Here is a 10,102-nt window from a genome sequence, read left to right as displayed (position 1 = left end):
GAAAGTTTAGGAAACTAAAAAGTTTAAAAATCGAAAAACCAAAGGGGAAAAAGCTATGTAAAGGGGGTTTGAGTTTGAAAATCACACAATGGATGCAAGTGATAAGCAAAATGAACCATGAATATCAGATTTCCAGCAATACCATAAAAAAGTTACTATATTTCAACCAAAAAAGCATTCTTTCTGTCTTACAATAACATTTTCAGCTAAACTTAACAAAGAACAAAAGTCTTAAAGAGTATATCTATATTCTGCTCATATATCTCCTCAAACTACACCAAAAACCATGCTACACTCAAACTACACCAACAACCAGAAACCTCGGCATATAGCCATCAAAAAACCATGCTTTTTGGTCAAACAAGTTTGGTCAAAAAACCATAATCCTAGTTACAACAAGTTGCTTTGGGGCATCATAGACTTCATGAGATCATAAGCCCCAAAACAAAGAAGATGAAAATCATCGACTTTCACTTAGATAACTGAATCACTGTCACCCATCAGTTTAGGTTTCTTTGGAGCGTTACCGTCTAGTACATCTAAAGGGGCTGTATCAGAAGGTGCAGACGGTCCGGGTCCACCAAGCAGTAAACCTGTATTGCCATCTGGAGCGACCCATGAGATAGGATTAACTGTCACAACAATAGATATGCTTGTCAGTGGTGAGCACGAATTTTGAGCCGGTTGTAATTGAAAATTCTACCAAGAAGCTCAAGTAACTGGATGATAAAATCAGTATTTGGACAAATAAAAAGTGATCAGTTTATATGGATCAAGGATATACCGAAGTAGATCATGATATACAAAACTTAGTCACAAGGTTTTCAATCTAGAAATTTACAACACACCAGTCAATTGGTCCAACTTAACCAATTTTAATATTACAAGGTTGACAAAAGTATTGTTTATAGGCAAGGAGACAACAAGCTAGAACGCAACAAAGACTAAAATAGAGTAGAATGATGGATCAATGTTTTATTGATAGGTATAAAGGCTAACTGCAGAAAGGAAAGAACCACTAGTGAGGTATCCTTCTAGGATGTTAAGTAGATTATTACCCTAAGAGAAGTTCCCCATGATACCATTCTGGCAGAAGAGTTCATATCATTTAGGATGTCCAGGTAGAATAAATATCTTTAGTCATATTCCCAATGATACCATTCTAGCAAAACAGTTCTTATCTTAGAAGCGTTCGCTTGTGAATGTTGATTCATTATAGACAGATATATGAGTCATAGAACACATTTAGAGTAAAACGGTATCCTAAAGGAAGCCATGTAGTTTTCCCAAGCAGAAATGTTATTACCATTCAATTGATACAAGCACAAATAACACGTAAAAGCATAGTTTTTTTCCAGGCATGTTGCATGCAAACATCATCATAATGCTAGATCTTATTTCTAATTTAAGCATGTCTTATACACGTCCATACCATCAGAAGGACCATCACGTGAAGGTGCTGGACGACGCTTCTTAACATAGTCTTCCTGTAGAGGTCTTGGGATCTGAAATGAAAACTGTGATGTCTGTACACCTTGTGCCACATACTCCGGATGTTCCTCCAAGTGCCTGGGAAGAGAGAGCATTAAACAACACCCACAACAGAAATGCAAATGAAAACACATATTCCCTATTGTCAGTGCCAACAATTTAGACCAGTCCAAGAAGACATGAGGAAAAGAAACACGTTCTGCAAAGCCAGATCAACTTGATAAATTGAACATACTTTAGAACTTCAACCATGGAACGAAGTCTCTTGCCAGATGGCGAAACATAGTACCTGTAAATCATGACAAAGAAAAAAATTTAAAGAACCACGGCTTTTATTTTGCACATCGATGCAAAGTTTCATAGCTTAAAAGGAAAGCATCACTTGTATTTAAGTATTAACAGTAAACGAGTAGTGAAAGAAATGCAAGACATACACATCAGCAAACTTGGTGCCTCCTTCTGCTCTGATTCTTAAAAGCCGTTCCCACCCTGGAGGAGGCTGAGCAATGTTAGGTCTATCAATTGCCCACAGCCTGCTTCCATCTTGAGTGATGTCAGGTGGATCATCACACGATACCTCCGGACGCCACTCACGAGCTGTTTCACAATAGAAGGGCTGCTCCAATATGTGTTCCCTTATTTCTTCATACTTCTCCTTTGTAGGTATGAGCCGCCATTTGAAACAGCTAGCACACTGCACAGTAAATGCCCCTACAGATGGCAAAACCCTAGATGTATAATTCGGGAAGGAGTTTCTTCGAGCACGGAGAGGTTCAACTTCACCAGCAGCAGCAACAGCAGGATCATAAAGCACCAACTGGTTTTGAGCATTTTCACTATGATTCTCCTCATCCTCTCTGATCTGATTTCCTTGTTCCCCTGCTAAAGAAGTAACCTTTTCTGCAGGTTTCTGAGTACGATTCTCCGTGATGTCGGGGGAAGCAGAAACACGCAAAGCATTTGGCTCGATGTTGACCTTATTGAGGTCAGGGTTAGAACCATGAATATCATTTTGATCCGTCTTTCCAGGGGTGACAATATCTGGATGGTCTCTCTCCATCCAGCCAATTCTTGAATGGAATGGAACAATCTGAGGAAAACAAATACAACTTGTGTCATTCGGAAACTCCAGGAACAGTTAAAAAGAAGGTAACACCAATTTAACCAAAGATACCACAATTCTCAAAAGGGCTAATCTGCTTATCATAAACACATGACCTATTGTTTGGATAATACATAATAATAAGGCCTGATCTGCTGAAAGATAACCCCTTATAGCAGTTGGAACAAATCTTGCTTTTAATGGCAAGTGAAAGATACAAAAGTCAAACCAAAACACGATAGACAGGTAGAAAAAATGAAACAATCTCCACATCTAGATTCTTTTAGTCTAGTACAAGGAAGGAGTTACTAAAGAAGTAAATCTACTTAAAGACCAAAGGACCTCGAAACCTAATAGTACATTCATGACATACCATAATAAAAAATGTCATTGGCATTTATAAGTACAAGATAAAGGAAAAGACTGACCATCCAAACATCATCAACTATAATCTATTTCTACAAATCCTAGTAGCATACAGATGACCAGAGTATTAAGTTAGAAAAGATGAAAGGTGAGACTGAAAAATACTACATATAAGAAATGAAATAGAACAACTAATAACTCCATGTGTTATGGTGAAAAGCTGAAAATATACCAAGTTGAACAAAATAACACAGTTCAATAATCAACTATGCCTCAATCTCGAACTACTTGTGGTCGGCTATATGAATCCTCTATATCCATTCTATTCTGCCGGGTTCCATATCATTACAACATACGTAATTTGTCTTTTAAAGTAAATAGGAGTCCTTAAGACTAGAGGTTCACTAAATTTCACACTTATAGTTATCCCTACCCAACACTGACACAGTGACATACATGTTTCTAACGGCAACTCTTGCCAAACAATGGACGTAAGTGTAACAACAATAACTAAAGCTTTAATTCCGACTAGTATAAGATGATCTCCAACAGAAATAATTTCTCAAATTATCAAAGAGCACAGATAGGAAGTAGTCAGTTCACATCAAGAAGTTGGAAACGTGTATACTTGATTCAATGTACTATATAAAGAACCTAATTCCTTATATGATGTAGCTTCAAGCATTAACTATAGTATTAGAAAATGGCTAATCTGATCATCCAGAAGCTCATTTCAATGTCCTTATACATTATTGTATCAACTTGACAGAAGAAAGTTCAGTTATTTATTTCACCACCAACTGATCATCGCGAAGCTCATTTTTGTACAGCATATCTAAGGCATTTTTGTAGAATCTAGGGTCAAATGCTCAGCAGACTTTACCTCCCAACGTAATAAGTAGCCTTTTAAAAATGTTCATTTTTTTTTCTTTTCATGAAGATAATGTAAAAGCTTTCTACTCTTTGTTTTCATGATTTAGCTAACTTCACTAGATAGGGCATCCTCAAAGCTCAATTAACATTTGTGACAACATCAAAATCACTGATGTTTAGAATAAAACACCAAGAATTTTAGGAACAAGAAATTTCAGAAAATGATACAAAATAATTATAAAGAATTTTCTAGTTAAAATTGGCTATGATCATCAGGGTTTAAGCAGTCAAACACAATCGAGAATTATGAGAAGTTTCTACTACCACATCTCCATCTCAAGTTCAAATTGGTAGAGCTTAACTTGGCATGAGGAGTGAAATGGAAGTGTGAAATGTCAAATATTAGTTGAAGATTGAAATGTGAAACTATCACCAAGTGTAAGGTGAGTTTGACATCAATCCAAAATGGAAAACGAAAAAGACCAGAGTACCAGTTACGCATCCTCACAATTGTCAAATCTGCATATGTGGATTGTAGGATCAAAATGTTCTATCAACAATAGGGTGAGCATTCAAGCAATCCGCAGACGACCTTTATCACTTCAAAGTTCTAGCCTATAGGTATAAACTACTGCTTTAAATGTTGAATAGCAGGAACAGTAATCAACTCAAGTCTACCAAAGTTGAGCAATTATTGGTGGCTGAGGCAATAACAGCACCATATATAGAAAACTTGGAGGCGGTTGCAAAGGCTATGATTTGGGCAAGCTTACCTTATAAAAGAAAAGAAGAATAGCAAGGTGCCTCCAACAATGATTAACAGACAAAAACCTAATCGTTTAGACTCCCATGACAAACATAGACATGGAGGAGAAATAAGTTGAAAAGGAAGTTCCCTCTCTCCCACTTCTGATTGCATGATGCATAAACATTTTACGTTATCTTCTAATCCTGATGGCGAGGGGAAGGTTTTAAGGTTCAGATCTCACTAAAATGTATCCGATGTAAGAGGTCCAGCTAAAAAGGTTGCGCCACTTTAGTGTAAAATTTTTCAAGAGAGACTCCAGTAGACTGTTCACCCCAGATGTTGATAGATCCATAGGTTCAACAACCACATTGTTATTGGGGTTTCAGGCTGCATTCTTAGTTATCACATGGTTTATCCTTCTGTGCTTTTTTGTCCCTTGTTCTTTTATTCATTAAGAATAATTACCTCCTCCCTTTTTTTTTGGGTTAAGAACAGAAGGTTAACGGGATACCCACATAGATAAGCTGTGTTATAGGGGAGGCAATAGGTGAACAATGGACTAGAGTAATACGGTGCAAGCACCAAGCTAGTCAAACAAATCTAGATTCTTGAATTATGTGATCTATCTCCACGACTAAATTTACTTAGTAGCACTTCAGTGAACCTGGTCTACGTAATCGGACACTCTACAAGGTGATAGAACTTGGTCTCAGGCAGGTTCCATCATTTTCTCCACTTTTTTAATGATAAATCACAAATACTTGATCTTTTGTGCCAGTGATCAGATAGATATTAGTTCAAGTGGCATTGGCGAAGCAAATTATTGTATCGTGTCACATTGAAAAACAACCCTACCCAAGGGCAACAAAAGGAATCAACTGTTCATAATTACTGAGCAGGATAACGACTTACCAATTTAACCTGCCAGTCTGATTTTATCTAGTACTCGCGAATCCCATCAAACTGCTGCAAACACAAAAAATCGGCGCATAAAAAAACAAAAAAATCCAACTTCTCCGCAGACTTACATTTAATAAGCAAGCACCCACAACTTTCCTTTACGTAAACCCCAAACCAAAAGCACAACGTAAATTTTCCAGGCAGCATGGACATGTGCTAGCATATAAGCATTTAAAGTGCCCATCTTTTGCAGAAGAAAAAAATAATATAATTCAAGCAAAATCACCATACACAGTTATAGACAACCAAAAAGGAACAAACCTTGATTCTGAGAAAATACTAAAACTCGAGAACAAAACATGTAAACTAAGTTGTCGATAGAAAAGAAAAGGCAATGAGAAAATCGAAACCAAAAAATTCATATTTGTCAACCTCTGGATAATCATCAAATCCTAAATTCACAGGATCTTCTTTACAAAACTTATAACATACACCAAATCACTCAAAGTCGAGAAGAACAAAGAACATATACCCATAAAATACCAGAGAAAAACAGAAAAATGAAGACAGAAACACAGATGCCTACAATCATCAAATGCTAATCTATATCTTCAAAAGAAGTTTTTGCACAAATGCTCATAGAACACAGATTAAGCACCCCTCCCCCCCAACCCCCTTTTTTCACTTGTATAACCGTGTTATTCGAGCCAGCTTGCTAACACCTCGATTAATTACACCGGACAGACCTCGACTAATTCCACGCGACACACGGGATATCTACTACCTCCCACCAACACAGGTATCGGATAACTATTAACCCCATTACACACACTAATAAATCTATCAAAACAAAAACTTATCTTTACACAACAAATCTAGTCTACCAAGCACTTTAACAGATATCCAGAATGAACACATCAATACCCAAATGCACAAATTTATAAAACAAAAAAAAACGTATATATTTAAAATGAGAAGCTTAGAGATAAAAAGAAGATATACCCAAGTCAGAAACTGAGGGATCTGAGAGAATGATCACCTAAGATTCAATTTTTCACGAATTCCCAGAAAAGTTTTATTAAGAAACTACAAAGCTCTGGACTGAACGCATATACATACAGATTTTGATGTCTGTCTTAGTTCTCTTTGGGAAGTGAGAAACCAACCGAGGCAGAGGGGAGAAGTATAACAGCAGAATTTATATCATTGGATTTTGTTTTGAGGTATTTATAGTTGTAATAAGATTTTTTGTAATCCCAAAACAAAAACAAAAATGAATATTAATATGAAGTTACACTTTTACCCCTGATATTTCAGACTTTGAAAGTTGATTTGTTTGAATTTTATGGTCAAACATATCACTACATCTCAATTACAAATTAACTATGATAAGTATTAAGCAGTATTTTAAAAGACGTTTTCGGGAGAGGCGCACCAAAAATGCCCCGAAACAGTGGTGTGGGGTGAAAGTCTCAAGAGGCATACGCCCAACAATTCGGGACGTACGCCCGGGCATTTGAGACGTGTTATTGTAGTGAGCCGTAAGACCCAGATACTTTTTCAAATTAAAACAAAATTTGTTGAATAAGTCCTTCATATAATACTCAAATTCTCAAAAATCAGCTTGTAATTACTCAAAAATTTAAAAAATGAACTGAAATGTATTAAATTTAAAAGTCAAAACCTCTTTATTGATTGAAGCCTTAATTTATTGTCTTTCCCAATTCTTTATCATGTCTGCTAGCGTGCTAATATCTCCCAAAAATAACGAATATTTAATTTTTTTTACAGATACAAAGAAAACTCTATTCTCCTTCATAGCAGCAAGTTCAAAGTTCGAATTGCAGGTTAGTCATCCTTTTTGTTCCTCTATGTAGAAAACTTTATTCTTTTCGACTCAAGTTACGTGTGCTTGTAAGTAGCGTATGATTGATTATTTTGACTAGTTTTTATATGGGGAAAGAATAATATACACACACACACACACACACACACTATATATATATATATATATATATATATATATATATATATATATATATATATATATATAATTTTCTTCATTTTTTATGCAATTTTACATGTTTATAAATATATTTACTGTAATTATATTATTTTAAAAAATATTAAAAATTAAATACTCATGGGGCTTACGCATCGCTGAGGCATATGCAAAACGTCCCGCCTTACGCCCACGCCTTTTAAAACACTGGTATTAAGTACTATAAATCCTGTTTTGATTACACTCTAATAGAAATATGCATGATTCAAAAACCCCTAAATTTTTTCGCAGGATATTAATTTACTTTGTTTATTATCAATACACCTTAATTCTAAATTCTCATATTCATCATAGAATTCATGTAATCATCATGATTAAATTTTCTAGTTATACTAGTTGTTAATTTATTACGATTCTTTTTCTTTATTCAAGTTAGAGATACAACAACAATAACAATTCAGTGAATTTTTACAAGTGGGTGTTATTCTTAGATCCAGCGAAATCATTGGTATTGGTTTCAGAGTCCACTGGCTGTCTAGAAAGCCGATTGTCAACTTGAATGTTTACACAAGAATCTCCAATCCAAGCCTCTTTTGTCAATCCTGGGTGGAATTGCCACAACATGGGCATTCTTCTTAGCAAGAATTATTGCAGTAGGATAATGGCTAGGAGGATTTGAAAAGCATTATGGCATTACGATTTCCAAGGTTTAGCCAAGGCGGTCTGGGAAGAATAGGATGTACGCAGCCTCACACCTAGATAGGGAGGACAGAAATGATGTTTCACATAGATCTCAGTTATATTCAAGTTAGAGATAAATTATATTTTTGTAAATCTTACATTATATGGAATTATTTAATTTCAAACTTGGAAAATCGGTAGAAGCAAAGGATGAGTAATGACTAATGAATTGAAAAAGTGAAGAACGGTGTGATGAATTTGATATGAGTTGGGATTAGGACAAATTTATGCATTCTTTGGAGAGTAATAAATGTGATGAGACTAACAACTACTATGACTTTTGCACAACGTCTTTTGTTGTTTTGCTAGTGAGAAATTTACTTCTTATCGTTCAGTACAAAATGGATTCCTTTTTTGGGAAATTTGTATTTAATGGTCTTTTCTTCTTTACCTATTTAGATGTTTATTTGCTCAATGAAAAAAGAAAAAAAATGTGTAAATATAAATGTCAAAGAGAAATAGTCAAAGGATAAATACCTCTATCAACCTCAAAGGAAATTAGTAATTAGAGAAAAACTTTCATGTTAAAGTTCAAGTACTTTTGTGGTTGTTATACCTTATGCTTTGTTGACTTTGGAGGTGAACAACATTCAAATTCATTAAGAAAAAACATTGTAATGCTTGTTATTTTGAAATTAAATTATACTCCTTCTGTTTCAATTTAGATAAGATAGTTTGACTTGGTATGAAGTATAAGGAAAAAAAAAAGACTTTTGAAATTTGTGATCTTAAAAGCTTAAGGGGTAAAAGCTTTGTGGAGCCAAGACATTTGTGTGGTTATAAAAATTTCTCATTAAAGGTAAAATAGGTAAAATGAAGAGTTTAAAGTTGAATTATTTCCAAATTTAAAAATGTGTCATTTATTTTGGAACATACTAAAAAGGAAAGTACCCCATCTAATTTGAAACAGGGGAGTATTCATGTTGAAAAGTGAAGAAAAGCTTGGCCATCACACAATATTTAGTTAAATAGAAGTTTACTATTTACGTGGCTTTTGCATTTATACCCGATTTTGGGGTCACAATTGAACCTATACCCACTTTGCAAAATAATTTACAAGTCTGCCCACTTTACGTCAACTTCAGACTTATCGGGTCTGAAGTTTAAAAAAAAATTAGTCTGCAGTGAAAAAATTGTACTTCAGATGCACTTACGGCCAAAAGGTCTGAAGTACAACAAACGTTTTCCTACGCTTAAGGCTAATAAGTCTGAAGTGAAAAATTACACTTCAGAAGCACTTAAGGCCAAAAGGTCTAAAGTGCAACCAACATTTTCATGCATCTAAGACCAAATAGGCATGGGGTGCAAATTGCTTAGAAACATAAATTTGTTCTTCGAATTATAACAATCCAATATACGATTTAATACTTAAATCTATTCCAAATGAGCTCAAATTTGAAACATAACCTCCAGATATCATCGGAAACAAACCTCAATCATCAATTTGTCAAAACAACAATAAATCTAATGAACCCATTTTGCAATTGAGAAAAAAGAAAAAGAAAAAAACCCAAGTAATAGTAAAATAAAGCGCCACAACAGCTCACCGCAGTAAAACATCATAAACTACCTTAAAGTATGTTCACAAATACCATATAAAATTATTGTTACCGGAAGAAGAAGAAGAAAATAGGAGAAAAATGCTTGAAGTTGTTTTCAACAGTGGGTACAAGTTAAAAAAAATAAAAAGTGGGTACTATTTTTACCTATTTTACTGGCTAGTCATATACTCATATTCCTCGTAATACGTGTCATTCACTCATTTTGAATATATTGTTAACTTTCTATTCCAAATCACGCGAGTAGCCATTAGACATTACTAAGAGACATCCCCGCTATATATATATATATATATATATATATATATATATATATATAT

The 10,102-nt window shown here is 34.7% G+C and overlaps 1 protein-coding gene across 4 annotated transcripts; it reads right to left on the bottom strand.

Annotated features, from left to right (window-relative positions):
- Nucleotides 1-141: 141 nt before the first annotated feature.
- On the bottom strand, nucleotides 142-6,678 carry LOC107788015 (methyl-CpG-binding domain-containing protein 2). Of its 4 annotated transcripts, none has more exons than XM_075221580.1 (6): nucleotides 6,483-6,678; nucleotides 5,493-5,546; nucleotides 1,926-2,581; nucleotides 1,727-1,780; nucleotides 1,433-1,569; nucleotides 142-632 (listed from the first exon to the last, which is right to left on the bottom strand). In XM_075221580.1, exons 3-6 carry the CDS (start codon nucleotides 2,549-2,551, stop codon nucleotides 475-477), a joined length of 975 nt encoding a protein of 324 aa, XP_075077681.1. In that variant the 5' UTR covers nucleotides 2,552-2,581; nucleotides 5,493-5,546; nucleotides 6,483-6,678; the 3' UTR covers nucleotides 142-474. The 4 variants fall into 4 exon arrangements, with proteins under 4 accessions (XP_075077681.1, XP_075077682.1, XP_075077683.1 ...); XM_075221581.1 differs by having other exon boundaries at nucleotides 5,493-5,543; XM_075221582.1 differs by having other exon boundaries at nucleotides 6,600-6,673.
- Nucleotides 6,679-10,102: the final 3,424 nt, after the last annotated feature.

This window comes from Nicotiana tabacum, chromosome 9 (genome assembly GCF_000715075.1).
Source record: "Nicotiana tabacum cultivar K326 chromosome 9, ASM71507v2, whole genome shotgun sequence".
Lineage (NCBI taxonomy): Eukaryota > Viridiplantae > Streptophyta > Magnoliopsida > Solanales > Solanaceae > Nicotiana > Nicotiana tabacum.
This window is presented reverse-complemented; position numbering and strand designations above follow the sequence as displayed.

What these genes read in the sequence shown, in the direction of transcription:
- LOC107788015 (XM_075221580.1), bottom strand. Translation starts at nt 2,551, where the DNA reads ATGGAGAGAGACCATCCAGATATTGTCACCCCTGGAAAGACGGATCAA. An exon ending in TCCATGGTTGAAGTTCTAAA is followed by an intron (nt 1,570 to 1,726) that starts GTATGTTCAATT and finishes CTCTCTTCCCAG; the next exon opens with GCACTTGGAGGAACATCCGG. An exon ending in ACGTGATGGTCCTTCTGATG is followed by an intron (nt 633 to 1,432) that starts GTATGGACGTGT and finishes TTGTTGTGACAG; the next exon opens with TTAATCCTATCTCATGGGTC.